This window comes from Calidris pugnax, unplaced genomic scaffold (assembly GCF_001431845.1).
Source record: "Calidris pugnax isolate Ruff unplaced genomic scaffold, ASM143184v1 scaffold188, whole genome shotgun sequence".
Lineage (NCBI taxonomy): Eukaryota > Metazoa > Chordata > Aves > Charadriiformes > Scolopacidae > Calidris > Calidris pugnax.
Window position 1 is genome coordinate 10,984,555 of NW_015091257.1, and position 19,294 is coordinate 11,003,848.

At 43.4% G+C, this 19,294-nt stretch overlaps 2 protein-coding genes across 2 annotated transcripts in view; both read left to right on the forward strand.

Moving 5' to 3' along the window:
• The first annotated feature begins 621 nt into the window (after positions 1-621).
• LOC106898764 (toll-like receptor 7) lies at positions 622-8,941 on the forward strand. The gene is made up of 2 exons (XM_014960201.1): positions 622-772; positions 5,380-8,941. The coding sequence occupies exons 1-2, from the start codon at positions 698-700 to the stop codon at positions 8,518-8,520; spliced, it is 3,216 nt and encodes a 1,071-aa protein (XP_014815687.1). The 5' UTR covers positions 622-697; the 3' UTR covers positions 8,521-8,941.
• Positions 8,942-11,343: 2,402 nt separating this feature from the next.
• LOC106898747 overlaps positions 11,344-19,294 on the forward strand; it is a 32,383-nt gene continuing 24,432 nt past the window's right edge. Inside the window, exon 1 of the mRNA XM_014960177.1 lies at positions 11,344-11,405. Coding sequence (XP_014815663.1) covers positions 11,344-11,405 — 62 coding nt within the window. The remainder of the gene's footprint in view (positions 11,406-19,294) is intronic.

The window sequence follows — 19,294 nt, forward strand, 5'->3', positions numbered from 1 at the left end:
AAATTAGCAATATTTTATATTCTGACGTCTAGTAATGTCAATTAACAATTTCTGCTTTTCTGTTCATACAGCTTACACTAAAAAAGAGGGGGTGGGGGGAGGAAAGAAGGAACTTGAGCTCTCTGCAAATCTTAGTTGTCTGAAGTGAATGTTACCCTTATGTAACGCATTTGTCTCCCAGCCGATTGATCTTACACTCTCTTGTCAGCATTTTGCAATTTCCTTCCTTTGAGGTTTCTCGTGGCTTGGATGTTCATTTTGGAGCAGGTCTAATTATAGTTCTTTATGGCATGACACTGTAGCTCGGTAAAATACACAATTTGAAAAGAAAGCCATGTTGAAAGGTAGCAAAGAAGAGAAAAAAATACAGCATAGGAGACCAAAAGGAAAAAATTTCTGTCATAATAGAACATGAATGTATGAGTAATGTGAGAATTCGTTTAAAAGGGAAAAAATAACTGTACTCAGTTATTTATATTGGGGGGGTGGAGCAGTAAATGAGGTACCGTTGTTTTAAATTTAAGTACGAATGTTTGAGGAAGTGGGTTGAAGCAGTTGTTTCACATTTCATTATTTCTTAAGTCGCAGTCCAGCTGAAGAGTAGTCCTAGAGTAGTGATTACTGCTGTTGTCTTGGGTGAGTTATGGCACGTTACACTCTCCTCTGCACCTGAGCTGAACCACTGGGAACCTCTTTTATGCTGTTGGCTTCTGCTGGGATTTACAGTCTCCTCCAGCCACAAATTTGCCAGACCTGGAAGCACACAAAAATGGTAGGTTAAACTTTCATTTCAAATTTGCTCTTAGGTCTCTTTGCCTGCAACTGTTGTGGAAGGCTTTCAAGACCATTGTGCTTTTCTGCTTTGGGAATGTTCAAACTTGCTATTGTGGTTAGAAGCTGCAGTACATAATGACAGGAAAGGAAAGCTTTTATTTGTGCCGATACAAACTGGCTAGCATTTAATTATACTCATTCTGTAACACAGGAGTACAATCATGTCTCTTCTAATCGCTATAACTTCTGAGATGCTCTTTTTTTCTCCAAACATTCGCCCTTTCACCTCTGAAAACACATGTGGAACACCTAGGAGAAAAGCTTCCTTCAGAAACATCTAGCTGTGTTGTTGCTAAACATTTGAAGACTACCCTAAATCCTTATGGCTTTGTGCATGTGCTCATTGATATCAGCAGAGTAGTGCTTCTTGAATTTCTTCTAAAGCCAAGCGTAGGTCACAGGGAAAGGACAGTGCACGTGCACACTCCCGCTGCACGTTTGAACTGGCTTCTCATTGCAAAGACGTTGCACAAGTCAGCATTGCTTCTTCTAATTAAAACAATCTTTTTGGTGTGTTCTGGAACTACAACAGGCACCAGGTGTTGCACATGCAAATAGTTAGGTGCAGCACCAGCACGTCACAGTTCCCAGTTACAGATGGCAAATGCATCCAAAGGGTATTAGGAAACAGAAGGATATAGACAGAAATGAAGCACAAAGATGGTTGGAGCTGGGCTGTCTCTGCAACAGTGCTTGGGTTCCTGGAAGTACTGCAGTACGTGAGAGTTCAAAATCTGGACATCGTGAGGATCTCAAAAGGCATTTTTTGACTTCTTAAGAAACCTAGTTGTCTTCATGAAGATTTTTAAGGCCCAGATTCAATGCACCTAATTTTAGTCATCTGACCCTGCAGTGTTAGTCCCTGTTTGGCGTGTAGTCAGGCAGAGCTCCCTCCATGTTCGAGCTGAGCAGCGCCTGCAGAGGGGCCTCTCTCTTCTCTCCCACTCTCTCTTGAATGTCAGTGCAGCCCAGGTTTGTTGGCAACGAAATGAGGAACTTGGGTAAGTGCCTAAAATTAAGTTCCTGAATGCAGTGGCCAAGTATGAGTTCACGTGGACATTTTATGGCGATCTAGGTTGCAATCTCACTTTGCTCAAGTCCTGCTCTAGTGCTTGCACAGAGGAGTTTAATTTGGTTTAGCAAATGGTGAAAGGTTGGTGTTAATGAACTTTTCCTCAAGTGCAGCTGGTCTGTTGTTTGAGCCCCAGTTAGCAGCAGAGGTCTACCTTCCTTCTTTTAAAGGAAGGCAGGCTGCTAGAGTTTGATCCACGACAGTTATCACTATTTCCCTTGGTAGTTAGAAATCACAGAAGCATCTGAGAACTGTAACATAGTAATTAGGGTTTCTCCCCAAGAAAAGGTGGTAGGATCACTAGCCCAGCTGAAGTGTATCTGTAGCAATGCATGCAGAAAAGGCAACAAAGAGGAGGAGTTGAAAGCCATTGTGCAGCTGGAAGACTGATATAGTTGCAACTACAGAAATGTGGTGGGATGGCTCACACAACTATAACGTTGAAATAGATGGCTATAAACACTTCAGAAGGGACGGGCAAGGAATGAGAGGCAGTGGGGTAACCCTGTTTCTTGGGGGGAGGTGTATGTGTGTGACTGTCTAGAGCTTGATGATGGTGATGAAAGGGTCAAGTGTTTATGGATAAAATTGGGGGAGCCAACAAGGTAGCTATCATGGTGGGAGTCTGTTATAGACCACCCAACTAGGATGAAGAGGCAGGTGAAAGATTCTATAAGCAACTGGGAGAAGTTTCATGATCGCTAGCCCTTGTTCTCATGGAGGACTTCAACTTATCAGATATCTGCTGGAAATATAACGCAGTGAAGAGGAACCAGTCTAGGAGATTCCTGGAATGTGTAGAAGATCCTGACACAGCTGGTAAGTGAGCCAACTAGGGAAGGTGCCCTGCTGGATTTGTTTGCAAACAGATTAAGACTTGTGGGTGATGTGATGGTTGGAGGCCCTCTTGGGCACAGTGATAATGAAATGAGAGACTTTTCAGTTCTTGGAGAAGTAAGGAGGGAGGTTAGAAAAACTGTGACTTTGGAGTTCCAGAGGGCAGACTTTGGCCTGTTTAGGTTGACAGAGTCCCCTGGAAGGCAGTCCTGAAGGGCAAAGGAGTCCAGAAAGGCTAGACATTCTTCAAGAGGGAAATCTTCAAGGCACACAAGTGTCCCCGTGTGCTCAAAGAAGAGCTGCTGGGGAAGAACATCGTCCTGGCTAAACAGAGTGCTTTGGCTGGAACTCAGGGGAAAAAAAAGAGAGCTTATGACCTTTGGAAGAAGGAGCAGATACTCAGGAGAACTACAAAGCTGTTGTGTGGCTATGCAGGGAGAAAATCAGACGGTCCAAAGCTCAGCTAGAACTTAATTTGGCTACTGCCATAGAAGACAATAAAAATGGTTCAATATATACATTAAGAACAAAAGGAGGGTTAAGGAGAATCTCCATCTTTTATTGGATGTGGGGGCAAACATAGTGACAAAGCCAAGGAAAAGCACCCATAATCCAAAGGGAAATGGTTGGTGACCTGCTACACCACTTAGACATGCACAAGTCTATGGGGCTGGATGGGATCCACCCAGGGATATTGAGGAAACTGATAGAAGTGCTCACCAAGCCACTTTCAATCATTTGACAGTGGTCCTGGCTATCTGGGAAGGTCCCAGATTGATCTCAGTGCCGGGAAAGGTTTTAGAGTAGATCACCTGAAGTGCCATCACGTGGCATGTCCAGAACAGCCAGATGATCAGGCCCAGTCAGCATGGGTTTATGAAAGGCAGGTCCTGCTTGACTAACATGATCTCCTTCAGTGACAAAGTGACCCACCTACTGGATGAGGGAAAGGCTGAGGATGTCTACTTGAACTTTAGTAGAGCCTTTGACATCATTTCCTACAGCATTCTCCTGGAGAAACTGGCTGCTCATGGCTTGGATGGGCATATACTTTGCTGGGTAAAAAACTGGCTGGATGGCTGAGCCCAAAGAGTTTTGGTGAAGGGAGTTAAATCCACTTGGCAGCGGGTCACAGGTGGTGTTGCCCAGGGCTCAGCACTGGGGCCGGTTCTGTTTGATATGTTTTTCAATTATCTGGAGAAGGGGATTGAGTGCACCCTCAGTAAGTTCGCAGATGACACCAAGTTGGGCAGGAGCGTTGATCTGCTTGAGGGTAGGAAGGCTCTGCAGAGGGATCTGGACAGGCTGGATCAATGGGCCGAGGCCAACAGTATGAGGTTCAACAAGGCCAAGTGCCAGGTCCTGCACTTGAGTCACAACAACCCCAGTCAGTGCTACAGGCCGGCGGAAGAGTGCCTGGGAAGCCACCTGGCAGAAAAGAATCTGGGGGTGTTGGTCGACAGCCGGCTGACTATGAGGTGGCCGTGTGCCCAGTTGGCCATAAAGGCCAGTAGCATCCTGGCTTGTATCAGAAATAGTGTGACCAGTATGATTAGGGAAGTGATCGTCCCACTGTTCTCGGCACTGAGGAGATTCCCCCTCAAGTACTGTGTTCAGTTTTGGGCCCCTCACTACAGGAGGGACATTGAGGTGCTGGAGCCTGTCCAAAGAAGAATACCAGAACTAGGATCTAGTGAACAAGTCGTCTGAGGAGCGGCTGAGGGAACTGAGGTTGTTTAGCCTGGAGAAAAGGAGGCTGAGGTGAGACCTTATCACTCTCTACAACTGAAAGCAGGTTGTAGTGAGGCAGAGGCTGGTCTCTTCTCCCAAGCAACAAGTAATACAATGAGAGGAAACTGGAGACCTCAAGTTGTGCCAAGGAAGGTATAGATTGGATATTAGGAAAAATTTCTTCTCCGAAAGGGTTGTCAAGCTCTGTAACAGGCTGCCCAGGAAAGTGGCTGAGTCCCTATTCCTGGAGGTTTTTAAAAGATGTATACATATGGTCCTTAGGGACATATTTTTTTGATGGACTTGGCAGAGGGAGTTTAATGGCTTGAATTGGTGATCTTAAAAGTCTTTTCCAACCTGAATGATTCTTTGATTATATTGTAGGTTTCTAAGAATATTTATGATAAAGTGAAATTTTAATTAGGCACTCAACTGTTAGTCGGTGTGGTTTGGAAAATTTACACCAGCTTGTAAGTGACTATAGATTTGTTCTATCTTTCATATGCTTCGAAAAATTAACTTTGCTCATTCACTTTATTGCCACAGATGGCAATCAGCTGGATGTTTAAGCCTTCTTCTTATCCGTTATAAAGAATATTCACAGAGGTGTAGCCTTTAATCACCTGCCTTCTCATCTTTTCAGTAGGTTCATTTTTAATGATTCATTATTTAGTGACCTCTCTATTACTGCTACAATACTTGATGATAAGAAACTAAATAAATTGAGAAAACATATACCAACCCCAAACTTACAACCCTACCTGCATATCCACATCTATCCAGTGTGAAAGTCAGAACACCAGGTTAGCTGTATATTTGGTCTGACCAAGTACATGCTTGGTCTGATATCCTATGACATGTTCTCATTACATTAAATTAATACCGCCCTTTGTTCTTATTTTTAGGTTCCTCGTGCAAAGATGTCAAAGTCATTGCCATTTGTCTTGCTCTTCCTATTTCCGATGCTGCTGTCAGGAGCTTGGTTTCCCAAAAGTTTACCCTGTGATGTTAAAGCTTCTGAAGGTACTGTGACCGTGGACTGCACCAATCGCCGCCTCATTGAAATACCTAGAGGGATCCCAGCAAATGCTACCAACCTTACCCTGAGCATTAACCACATCCCCTATATCTATCCAACATCCTTTGCTCATCTTGACAACCTCATGGAGATTGACTTCAGGTGCAACTGTGTGCCTGTCAAAATGGGACCCAAAGATAACGTGTGTACCACAACACCAAAGATTGAGCGTGGCAGTTTTACTGCCCTGACAAGACTGAAGTCCTTGTATCTGGATGCCAACCAGCTGTTGGAAATACCCCGGGGTCTTCCCATTAATTTAAGTCTGCTGAGCCTGGAAGCGAACAGCATCTTTTCTATCCAAAGAGCTAACTTGTCCGAGCTAGGAAACATAGAAGTGTTGTATCTGGGACAGAACTGTTACTACCGTAATCCATGCAACGTTTCATTTGAAATTGAAGAAACGGCCTTTCTGGAGCTGCAGAAATTAACAATACTTTCCTTGAAGTCCAACAACTTGACTCATATTCCAGCCCATTTGCCATCGACTTTAAAGGAACTGTATATTTACAATAACATGATTCAAGTGATTCAAGAACAGGATTTAAGTGCCCTGCACAACCTAGAAATTCTTGATCTAAGCGGCAATTGCCCACGTTGCTATAATGCCCCATATCCTTGTCTACCCTGCCCCAGGAGCACAATTGAGATTCATCCAGAGGCTTTTTATTCCTTGAAAAGTTTAAGAATTTTGAGACTCCACAGCAACTCTCTTCAGAGCGTACCCAGCAGCTGGTTTCAAAACATGAAGAATCTCAAAGAGCTTGACCTCTCCCAAAATTTCCTCCTAAGGGAGATAGGAGATGCTCAGTTTTTGCGGTATATCCCTAGCCTTGTTGAGCTTGATCTGTCCTTTAATTTTGAACTGAAGATGTATTCTCCATTCTTGAATCTGTCTAAGACATTTTCCTCCCTCTCTAACCTGGAAACCCTCAGGCTCAGGGGTTATGTCTTTAATGAACTGAAAAAAAGTAATCTAGCTCCATTGCTCGGTCTCAGAAATCTAACTGTGGTGGATCTTGGGACTAACTTCATTAAAATAGCTGACTTGAAAGTGTTCAAGGAGTTCCCTGCTCTTAAACTCATAGACCTCTCAGTGAATAAAATTTCTCCTTCTTCAGAGGAAAGCAATTCTTATGGATTTTGCTCTAATCCTCGGATTTCAGTAGAGCAATACAATAGGCAAGTATTACAAGAAATGCATTATTTCAGGTATGACGTATATGGGCGAAGTTGCAGGTCCAAAGACAAAGAGGCTGCTTCCTACCAATCTTCAGTTAAGGAAGAGTGCCTGAGGTACGGAGAAACTCTGGATTTGAGCAGAAACAATATCTTTTTCATTAACCCCTCAGACTTCCAGGGACTTGGTTCCCTCAGATGCCTCAACTTGTCAGGTAATGCAATAAGTCAAACCTTAAACGGAAGTGAATTCTCTTCCTTGTCTGGATTGAAATATCTGGATTTTTCCGACAACAGGATTGACTTGCTCTACTCAACTGCTTTCAAAGAGCTACAACTTCTAGAAGTTCTAGACCTGAGCAACAACAAATATTATTTCTTGGCAGAAGGTGTTAGTCACACGCTGAGTTTTATGAAAAACTTGGCCCACCTGAAGAAGCTGATGATGAATGAGAATGAGATTTCTACCTCTATTAACACAGGAATGGAAAGTCAATCTCTTCAAATTTTAGAATTCAGAGGAAATCGCTTGGATGTTTTATGGATGGATGGCAATGCTAAATACTTGTCATTCTTCAAGAATCTGACCAGCCTGGAACAACTGGATATTTCCTTCAACTCACTCAGTTTTTTACCTGCGGATGTTTTTCAAGGTATGCCTCCAGGCCTCAAGACCCTCAACTTAACCAATAATCAGATGAAGAGTTTCAACTGGGGAAAACTGCAGTATCTGAAGAAACTCGTAACTCTGGACCTCAGCAATAACCTTCTCTCTACTGTTCCCCGAGAACTGTCCAATTGCTCTTCAACACTCCAAGAACTGATGCTCCGAAACAATCGCATTCAGCGACTAACCAAACACTTTCTCAGAGGTGCTTTTAAATTGAAATACTTGGACCTCAGTGCAAACAAGATCGAGATAATTAAGAAATCTAGCTTCCCTGAAAACGTCATTAACAACCTGAGGATGCTGCTCTTGCATGGCAATCCTTTCAAGTGCAATTGTGATGCCGTGTGGTTTGTTTCCTGGATCAATCAAACTCAAGTGACTATTCCTCTTCTGGCAACAGATGTGACCTGTGCAGGCCCAGGGGCACATAAAGGAAAGAGTGTGGTTTTCTTGAATTTGTATACGTGTGAGCTGGACACCTCGTATTTGATCCTGTACGCTCTGTCAGCCTCAACTGTCCTAGCCTTAATGGCGTTCACAGTGATGAACCATCTCTACTTCTGGGATGTGTGGTATAGTTACCATTACTGCACTGCCAAGCTGAAGGGCTATCGGCGCCTCCCTTTACCAGATGCTTGCTACGATGCTTTTATTGCCTATGACAACAAAGATCCGGCTGTGAATGAGTGGGTGCTGACAGAACTGGTTGAAAGGCTGGAGGATCAGAAACCCAGGCAGTTCAATCTATGCCTGGAAGAAAGGGACTGGCTGCCAGGACAGCCCGTCTTTGACAACCTTTCCCAGAGCATTCGGCTGAGCAAGAAGACCGTCTTTGTGCTGACCAACAAGTATATTAAAAGCGGTCGCTTCAAGACAACATTTTACATGGCCCACCAGCGCCTTCTAGATGAAAAAATAGATGTCATTATCTTGATATTTCTTGAGAAGGTCTTGCAGAAGTCTCGGTATGTCCGGCTGAGGAAGAGGCTGTGCAGAAGTTCTGTCCTGGAATGGCCCACTAACCCCCGATCTCAGCCCTACTTCTGGCAGTGCCTGAAAAATGCCATAGCTACCAGTAATACCCTGGCCTACAACAAGCTACTCCAAGAAACTGTTTAGCTCTACTGTAAACACTGCTCGGATGCCTGGTGAGCAAAAGGTCCTAAACGTAACTTGGAGAAACTGTTGAGGTGTGGAGGATAAGAGGAATTGTGCCATTGTTCCCAAAATGAAACGTGCAATTGGTCCTCAAGCTGATAGTACACTTGTTTTGCTAGGACAAGATTGAACACAAACTGTTGCTGGCACAGATGTTTATCTGACACTTGCTTGGCATGGATTGCTGCCCAGCAGGAGAAGATGCACTACCCACTGGAAGCCCTTGCTTTAGAAGAGAATCACCACGTCCAGCTTTCAGTTTGCTGGGGGCCTCCAGCATCTTTTGTGGTTGGGTCAAGCATGGGTGAGACACTTGCCCGGCTTACTCCAGTACCCAGACTGCCGGGAGGAGTCTGGCCGTGCCTTAAATTGCTGCTGTTCAGATCACTGTTGGAGTAAAGGTGATTTTAACGAAGTGTTAGTTTCTGTATTTGGTGTATTTATGGAAAGCAAGAAAAGCATTTTGTGACATATTTGTCTCAGAAAATACCCAATTCATGCTTTGATTTATGAGTTGGGAACATGTAAGAATGACTATCTTTTCATCTCAGGCTTATAGATGTTGAGTCTACGGCTTCTGTATGTGTAGGCAACAGCCCCAATCGCTGGGGAAAGGTTGGGACTGCTGTCAGGGGCTTGAGTGTGGCATGGGAGCTCTCCTGCTGTTGTGTTATCAAAAAGCTCATAAAGGTGAGGGAACTTTGAAGAATGTGTATGGTCTAAAATAGGAAGGTATGTGGGAAACAATTTCAGAAGGGTTCACAGGCTGTGGGTTGGAAGCAATTACAAGATGAAGGGAGTCCTTGCGCAAGGACCTGCTATGTTGGAGTGAGGAGAGGGAGTAGGACAGAAGGTAGGATGAGGGAAGCCTTTGCAGAAGGCAGATGGAGAAAATCAAGTCAACCAAAGAGGAAGTAGGAAGAGACAAAGAAAGGAAGGTAAAAAAATAAAAAAAGAGAAATTGGAAGAGGTGGAAACAACTGAGAAAAAGTCATGAAAAAGGCATGATAAAAGCTAAGAAGCATTTACTGCTAATTTCCAGGTAACATCTTCACTCTGCCTTTCACCTTCCTCCTTGGCTGCTGTCTGAGCTGGGTCCTTCCTGAGGACTCTGGGTTCCTCTCCAGTGCTGTGCCATCAGCTCTAGGAGCTTGGCTTCCCTGTTTCCACCCATGTCCTGTGTTACAAACTGTTGTGTATCAACTGGGATGATGTTAGCAGGTCCAGCCAGGGCTGGGGCCCGAGGACATGCTAAAGTGACTGACTAGCCTGCCCAGACTTTCTCCAGAACAAACCAGAGTCACTCAAAGTTCAAAACATGGAAGATCAAGTCATACAAAGAAAGCATCTATCCCACCATTTCTTTAGCCATGCTACGGTGATCCAGAGCGGCCTCAAGCCCTCCTTCACCTCCTTGTTCCCCAAGCAGGTCCCTCTCCCACAGTGGCTGCTGGGGCACCACTAAAATCTGAACCAGGAACAGGTCTGACTGACTTTCGAGACATCCGGAAAAAAGGGAAGAAACACTGCTCAGAAACATAAACACTTGGGCCCGTTGCCCGCTGTGGTTCACAGCACAGCCTCGTCGAACATGTGACAGTATTTCAGCTAAGGACTTTTGTAATGGCAGCCTAAAACTCTGTGCATGGCACAGGTGGGCTCTCTGCTTGCTGTGATGATCTCTGTTTTGGGAGGAGCAGCGCGCTTTCACCTTGCTAGCGTTCCTGTCCACAGTGCAGTCTGGGGGGCTTCTCCCCTCCCCTCTCAAAGCCTTTTTGCTTTTCTGGCAGCTTGTCTCAGTGACAGCTCTGGCTAATGGGGAACTGACACTCTTAACTGCTTTGACCCAGCTGTCACACCCTGGTAGAATTCTCAGTCTTGAAGGGTACAGGATAAATAAAAGTAGAATCAGGATCCTAAACCTCAGAAAGGCAAACTTTTGACTATTTAGGGTGTTAGTGCGTGGGATCTCTTGGGAAACTGCCCCCAGGGATAAAGGAGCGAACGAGAGCTGGGATATATTTAAAGACATTTTACTTAGGGTTCCAGAGCTCTCAATCATGATGTGCAAGAATTCAGGAAGTCACGACTTCTTAGCCAAACTTAAAAAACAGCATAGGCAGTGGAGGAAGGGATACACATCCTGGGGAGATGATAGGGATATGTCCCAGGGAAGAGTGAGTCATATCATCTACCTGGACTTGTGCAAAGCATTTGATACTGTCTCACAAAACATCCTTGTCTCTAAATTGGAGAGACGTGGATTTGATGAGTAGACCACTTGGTGGATGAGGAATTGGCTGGATGGTCAGTGTCACAAAACATCCTTGTCTCTAAATTGGAGAGACGTGGATTTGATGAGTAGACCACTTGGTGGATGAGGAATTGGCTGGATGGTCAGTGTTGTGGTCAGCAGCTTGATGTCCATGTGGAAACCAGTGATGAATGGTGTCCTACAGGGGTCTGTATTGTGATGAGTATTATTTAACATCTTTTTTTGGTGACATGGACAGTGGGATTGAGTGCACCCTCAGCAAGTTTGCAGAGGACACCAAGGTGAGTGGTGTGGCTGATAGTTTATAGGGAAGTGATGCCATTCAGAGGGACCTCAGCAGGCTAGAGAGGTGGACCCATGCAAACCTCATTAAGTTCAACAAGGCCAAGTACAAGGCCCTGCACCCGAGTGGAGGCAATCCCAAACACAGATATAGGCTGGGCGACGAGTGGATTGAGACCAGCCCTGAGAAGAAGGACTTGAGGGTATTGGTGGATGAAAAACTGAATATGAGCTGGCAATGTGTGCTAGCAGCCCCAAAAGCCAATTGCATCCTGGGCTGCATCAAAAGGTGAGTGGTGTGGCTGATAGTTTATAGGGAAGTGATGCCATTCAGAGGGACCTCAGCAGGCTAGAGAGGTGGACCCATGCAAACCTCATTAAGTTCAACAAGGCCAAGTACAAGGCCCTGCACCCGAGTGGAGGCAATCCCAAACACAGATATAGGCTGGGCGACGAGTGGATTGAGACCAGCCCTGAGAAGAAGGACTTGAGGGTATTGGTGGATGAAAAACTGAATATGAGCTGGCAATGTGTGCTAGCAGCCCCAAAAGCCAATTGCATCCTGGGCTGCATCAAAAGAAGTGTGGCCAGCAGGTTGAGGGAGGTGATTCTCCCCCTCCACTCCACTCCTGTGATACCCCCATCTGGAACTCAGCTCTGGAGGCCCCAGCATTCTAAAGACATGGACCTGCTCAAATGGGTCCAGAGGAGAGCCACAAAGATGATGAGGGGACTGGAGCACCTCTCCGATGAGGACTAGCTGAAAGAGTTGGGGTTGTTCAGCCTGGAGAAGTGAAGACTTCAGAGAGACCTTATTGCAGCCTTTCAATACCTAAAGGGGACCTACAGGAAAGATGAGGAGAGGCTCTTTATCAGGGAGTGTAGTGATAGGATGAGGGATAACAGTTATAAACTGAAATTCAGAGGGTAGATTTAGACTAGATATAAGGAAGAAATTCTTTACTCTGAGGGTGGGGAGACTCTGAAACAGGTTGGCCAGAGAAGTTGTGGATGCCCCATCCCTGGAAGTGTTCAAGGCCAGGTTGGATGGGGCTTTGAGCAACCTCATCTAGTGAAAGGTGTCCCTGCCCATGACAGGGGAATTGGAACTAGATTATCTTTAAGGTCTCTTCCAATTCAAACCATACTATGATTCTATGATCTCAGCTGCCTCCTGTGCTTCCTTGCCTACCTGTTCTGCCTGATCTTTTCTTTAAATAGTTCTTTTTTGATTTGGTTGTAGGCATCCAAACAGACAAGTACATAAACACGAACAAGAAAACCAAGGATCATGTAATAATATTACAGATAATAAGGGGTTTTTCCTCCCAATTTATCACAGCAGTTTTAACGATTAACAATAGAAGCAGAAGAAAGAGGAGGGTCTGGTTAAAGTGGGTGATTTATAGTTATATTTTAACAAATGTCTTTCTGATGATTGTGTCTGTATCTCAAAATAGAGTAACGTGAGCTGTACTACAGCTCTCTTCATAAGGCAGAATCGTAGAATCATAGAACATCTTGAGCTGGAAGGGACCCATAAGGATGATCGAGTCCAAATCCCTCCTCCTTGTTGGACCACCTAAAACTAAACCATATGACTAAGACCATCATCCTGATGCTCCTTGAACTCTTACAGACTTGGTGCCATGACCACTTCCCCTATTCCAGTGACTGACCACCAGCCAGTCCAGTGAAGAACTTTTTCCTAATGTCCAGTCGGAACTTGCCTTCAAACTTCATACTGTTTCTTTTTGTCTTATTGCTGGTCACCAGAGAGAGGAGATGAGCACCTCCTCCTCTACTGCCGCCTTGAGGAAGCTGTAGACTGCAATGAGTCATCCCTCAGCCTTCTCTTCTCCAAGCTGAAAAACAAGTTACTTCAGCCTTTCCTCATAAGTCTTGTCCTCGAGGCTTTTCACCTCTTGGTTGCCCTCCTCTGGACACACTCTAATAGTCTGATTTCCTAGTACAGAGGTGCCCAAAACTATATTCATCACCTCCCTTGACTGGCTAGCTATGTTGTGCTTGATGCACCCCCCAGACACAGTTGGCCCTTTTGGTTGCCAGGGCACACTGTTGACTCATATTCAACTTGCCATCAACCCAAACCCCTACATGTCTTTCTGAGGGGCTGCTTTCCAGCCTCTCATCCCCCAATTTGTATGTATAACCAAGATTACCCTGTCCTAGATGCAGAATCTGGCACTCCCTCTTGCTAAATTTCACATGGTTGGTGATTGCCCAGCTTTCTAGTCTATTCAGACCTCTCTGTAAAGCCTCTCTATTCTCAAGAGAGTCTACAGCTCCTCTTAGTTTAGTATAATCAGAAAACTTACTTCATGTACATTAAATTTCTGCTTCCAGATCATTTATAAAAGCATCAAAAAGCACTGGCCCTAAAATTGAGCCCTGGGGAATGCCACTGGTGACTGGCTACCAGCCTGATGTAACTCTGTTTTCTATAACCCTTCGAGCCCAGCCCATCAGCCAAATGTTCATTCATCATATTACAGACTTGTCTATCTGCATTGCTGAAAATTTGTCAAGAAGGATTGTGTGAGAGATCGTATCACAAGCTTTGCTGAAATCAAAAATCCCCACATTTACTGGCTTCCCTTGGTCAACTAGATGTGTGACCTCGTTATAAGAGGAAATTAAGTTAATGAAGCTTTCCCCTTGTGAACACATACTGACCAGAGACTGTCTCTCAAGTGTTTTTCAACAACTCCAAGAACAACCTTCTCTGTAATTTTACCAGGCACTGAAGTGAGATTGGCGTGCCTGTAGTTACCAGGATCTTTCTTCTTACCCTTCTTAAAAACTGGGACATTTGCCTGCTTCCAGCTGCTTGGGACCTCTCCAGACTCCCCAGACTCTTGACAAATACTGGAGAGAGGTCCTACGATAACATCAGCCAGCTCTTTCAGTACCCTGGGATGATTCTTATGTGCAGCCAGCTGGAGCAGCAAGTCTTAAACAAATTCAAATTCAGCTGGGAGTTAATCATTCCCCAGTCATGATCTTCCAACACATGGCTCCAGGGGTCTCAGGGCCCATCATTGGTGTTGAAGGCAGAGGTGAATAAGGCGTTAAATGTCTCCGCTTTGACTGCATCCCTGTTTGTAAGGTGACCACCCTCATCAAGTAAGGAATCAATGTTATCTCTGACTCTCTTTTTGCTGTCAGCATATTTTTGAAAGTTTTTGTTGTCATTCACTGTACTGGCCAGCTTGGCCACACGCATTTCACATTTTCACACACATCAAGCTTTGGCCACACACATTTTCCCTCTACAGTGGTGAATAGCATCTCTGTAGTCCTCCTGTGTCGCCTGTCCTTGCTTCCAATGTCCAAACACTTTCCTTTTCAACATAAGTTTTAGAATATCCAAGCTGGCCTTCTGGCCTGCTTGCTTGACTTCCAACAATTTGCAATTGCCTGCTCCTGCACCCTTAAGAGATGGATCTTAAAAAGTGACCAGCTTTTATGGACCACAATACCTGCAACAGCAGATTCCCAGGGGACCTTACTAACTAACTCCTTTAAGCAGACTAGCAACACTAAGTCTATTTCCTGGACCTGTTTGTGTCCACTGTATGATATTCCCAGTTGACATCTGGGAAGTTAAAACCACCCATAAGGACAGGGGCAGCTGATCTACTGATATTCCTGAATTCCTAATAGAATAATTCATCATCCTGATTGGGTGGTGGATAGTAGACTCTCACAACAAAGTCCACTTTGTTTGCTACGAGTACTGAAGCTCTGCTTCCCGGGAAGTGGCTGGACATCCCCCGACGATAGGACATAAGGAGTATCTTTTATTTTCCTTTGGTCTGTGAGCTGCCTCCACTTTTGCTGTATTAAACTGCCTTCATCTTGACCCACGAGTTTTTTTCCATCTTATTTCCCTCTCAGTGCCCCGCTGAGAAGGAGAGTGATAGAAGGGCTTGGTGGACAACTGGCATCCACCCAAGGTCAATCCACCACATAGAGATGAGATCTTTCTTAGAAACAAGATGCTGAATTGTTTGCCTTTACTGTGCACAAGTATTATAAATAAAACTTGACAATTACTTGTGCCAAGAGATTGCTTGTGGTTTTATTATTATTTTGATACACTTGTTTTGGGTTTTTTTTGAGGCCATACCCTGCACAGGTCAAATAGGGAAGAATGTGGCATTGGTTCTCATGGAAACCTTGCTCATAAATCACATTCCAGCTGTCTTGGACATAAGGATGGACTGTTAATCACACCAGACTGGTACATATCTTTGTAATAAGAGCATCCTTCTCTTCCTTTTTATGGTCTGGCAGAAGGGACACAATGTTTAAGTTTAACTGGGAGTTTGAGTTAGTGCTTTATGAGCATCTGAAGTTCTAATTTCTCACATTGTTGTAAACAAACCCCCTCAATGGTATTTAACAGGATGAGATGGGGAAAGAGCTGAAGGAAAATACAGAATTAAGCTTACTGTGTCCGCAGCAGTTTGTGCCCTTGAAATGCTTATGAAGAGTTCTAGGTGAATTCCAACAGCTCTGTGAAAAACCCACCCATTTTGACAGAATTAAAAGGCATGGAAACAGACAATGGTGAGGTGTTTGGTGTTTAATGCTCTGTGATGCTTGGCGCATGCTAGGATTCTGGTCTGAGGATGAGATGAGAGTTCAGCCTGGTGGGAAAGTTTCTTCTCTCAGCAGCATTATTTCGAAATAGAGGAAAAAGTACCACATTGCGTAGCAAAAGTCAGGTTTTAGCTCCTATTTGTCTACAAGGCTTATTCTACTGCCCCAGTGGAAGTACAAATTTTTGCCTCACTCGGTAAAACTGCTTGAATTTTGCAGCCTTTCTGGAAGCTCTTGCCATGGGCTCCAGGGTTTTTAAGCATCAAAAGCTCAGAGGCTGCCGCTGAGGCAGAGAGTGGACTGTCAGGAGTGAAACCAGAGCATGTTTTCACTGTGCAAGTCCCTCTTTGAGTTGTTCTTTGGGCGCCTGTTGCCGATGCGGGTGCTCTGTTGTCTGCCTGCTTCTTGTGTGGTGGCTGGTCCCAGCCAGTAGCTAAGCCCTCCCGCCAGCCGCCTTGGGGAGAGAATCAGGGAGGGCAGGAGAGATAGCAGCTTGTGGGTGGAGACAAAGACAGGTTAATAAATAAAGATTAAAAAAAAAAAAAAAAAAAAGGTGAAAAAAACCCACCCACAGCTTCAATCACACTAAGAAATTAAAATTTCAGTCTTGCCAATGTCTGCTACAGGTCAAAAGTAACCTAGAGTCTTGGTACAGTGCATGCATTACTATATTCCAAGCTTATTAAAGGATAAATTAAAAGTCAATGCCTTCTGAAAGTAACACACAAACTTTGTGTCAGGCAAACTTCTAAATTTTTTTAACATACAAGTTCATAAGACTTAATTGTATTTCTTGTGAGATGGGAAACATTGTTTTATGACAAACTGCAGTTTGACTCACGATGTCCTAACTTGATTTTTGTTTAGTTGTGTCAAAGAAAACACAGATATTCTATACAGATTATCTAAAGAAACTACCACTTACTTTCTTGCTGTACCCAAGTTTTACTTTCAAAAGCCTCAAACCAGCAACCTTAAATCTTCAATATATGCAACTTGCAACTAGAAATTAGCTCTTTCCAGAAAGTCTATTTATAGTCTGCAGCCACAGTATGAAATATTTGCAGAAATCATTACATTCAGATATCGTGTAGTTTGAGACTACCTGATCATGTCATCAAATAGCACCTGATATATCAAAGATGACACAGAATGCCTTTGCAGTAGACAGGAAATAGTAGAAGAGGAGAAAAATCTTACCTTTTTCTCTTTTTTTTCTCTAAAATAATATATCCAGCAATCCGTTACTAATGGTAAAGTCTCTTCTCTCCAAAGATAAAGGAGCAGTTCAGGCTGTCACTTCAGGATCTCTGGACGGTAAGTCACACCAAATCAGCTTCCCACCAGATAATTATACAGATCTAGAGGGCTTCTAATAAATCAAACTCAACTATTACGCACAACTTTAAACCAATCTTTTCATTTTTCCCCCAAAACCTAAATCTCAAAATTTTGCATTCAATTTTAAATATGGTAGATTGGGTCCGGATTGGTGGATATGTTACTTCAAGAGAAAATAAGTCAATACGTAAGAAGTTTAAATTCTCCAGTGTACCCATACCCACCACTACTAATGGGCAGTAATGACCAGTGACTTTAACAAACAGGGTATAAAAATATCTAGCAATACAGGTTATTTTCTAAATACAAAATAACCAAATCTCCTTTTTTAAAATAATGTGTTATTTTTCCAATAATGTGTTATTTTTCCAATAAATCTAACTAATATTTTAGACATATTTATTATAAGCCTTCTTATTGTCTCAATACCTAAGGGTTCAGGCAGAATGCCTCTACATTTTCCATCTGCAGTGCTCTAATAGATAGAAGATATTCTGCCAAGAGAGTAACAGGCATGAATTCCAAATGAGGACTGAAGCTGCTTGGCCGTATTTTCTAGATTTCAACAAGTGTTAGTCTACCGAGACACATACCAAATGCAGTCACCCTTAATGAATTCTTGAAGTTAGAGGTAGTAGAATAAGCACAAAATGCCATTTAAATTATTATTTTCTTCCCCCCTTTTAAACAAAAGATGAAAGCCTCCAATGAACCTGTGTACTGTTACTCATTGTTATTGAAAGCATTTACCCAACATGAGCAAAGCTTGCATGACTATCTTAAACATGAAGAGCATACCCACTGGAATCTGTATTTGTCCTTTTGCTGTGCCTAATATCTTGTATTTGGCCACCTGGACTACATTTTAAGGGTTCATTTGATATGTCTTCCAGTAACTCTCAATGCCTTGTACCGCAACAAAACATGGCGAGTAGTACTTCAGTTTTGGTTTCTGGGGTTTTTGGGGTTCTTTCCGAGTATCAGAAACCATGCTGGGAAATGCAGGTTGTCACAGAACATTAACTATTCAAGTAGTTACTATTTGTAACAGCCAAGTTCAGGACAAGTAAGAGTTTCTTCATACACTTTTTCTCAGCTTGCCAAAGACAGTTACCAGCATCAGCTTTAGAATCATAGAATTGTCTAGGTTGGAAGGGACCTTAAAGATTGTCTAGTCCAACCATCAACCTAACTCTGACAAAAAAATAAATAAGAAATAACCAATTAAAAAAAAACAAAAACAAACAAAACACAAAAAACTCCCCCAAACCACTAAACCATATTCTTGAGGACCATATCAACCCGTCTTTTGAACACCTCCAGGGATGGTGCCTCAACCACTTCCCTGGGCAGCCTATTCCAATGCTGGATAACCCTTTCTGTGAAGAAATTTTTCCTAATATCCAATCTAAACCTCCCCTGGAGCAACTTGAGGCCATTTCCCCTTGTCCTATCTCCTGAGACTTTCTAACTCAAGCAGATTATTCCTCTAGATCCACTTGTCTACATGTTCTGAAAGTTTCTAAGTTGCTGAGCCCTCAACAGGACCTCCACCACATGTTGATGATACTCTACAACATTCCACCAGTTTCTAAAAAGCTGCAAAAATTATGTAATAAAAGAACTAAAAAAGAATGACGTTTAGATTTTTCTCTCAACTCTGAATGTAAAATCATACCAAACATGAACACACTGAACGTCTTCAGAGAAACAATTACATGCTCCAAGAATACCTACATTAAATGAATGTCTACAATGATCAAAAAAAGGATGCAAGGATGGCTAGAATCAGACTGCAATAAGGAAAGAGAAAACTTCCAGCAGCAAAAGAACAATGAACTTCGGGTATTAAGAGGAGCAGAATAACTTCAAATACACCTAACAGTGGGCCAAAGACAGGAAAAGTTCTCAACCAGAAACACGTTCTGCAAGACCAGTCTGTTTGTTCGTGTCTCTTGACAGGAAAAACAAATCTAGGAAATGGTGCTTACCAAAAGCAGGATTGAAAAAGCATGCTGCTTTGCAGAAATCATAGATTTCTTTGACTACACACTGAGAACTAGCTGCGATGGTAACTATGTCTCATTTAATTGGACACTCTTTCTTTGTTGGAGGGATTGGTGGATGCCTGAGGAAAAGACACTTTATCAGTAACAAAAGTTGGTGATGACTGCCACAAAAAAAAAAAAAAAACAAGCAAAAAATCCA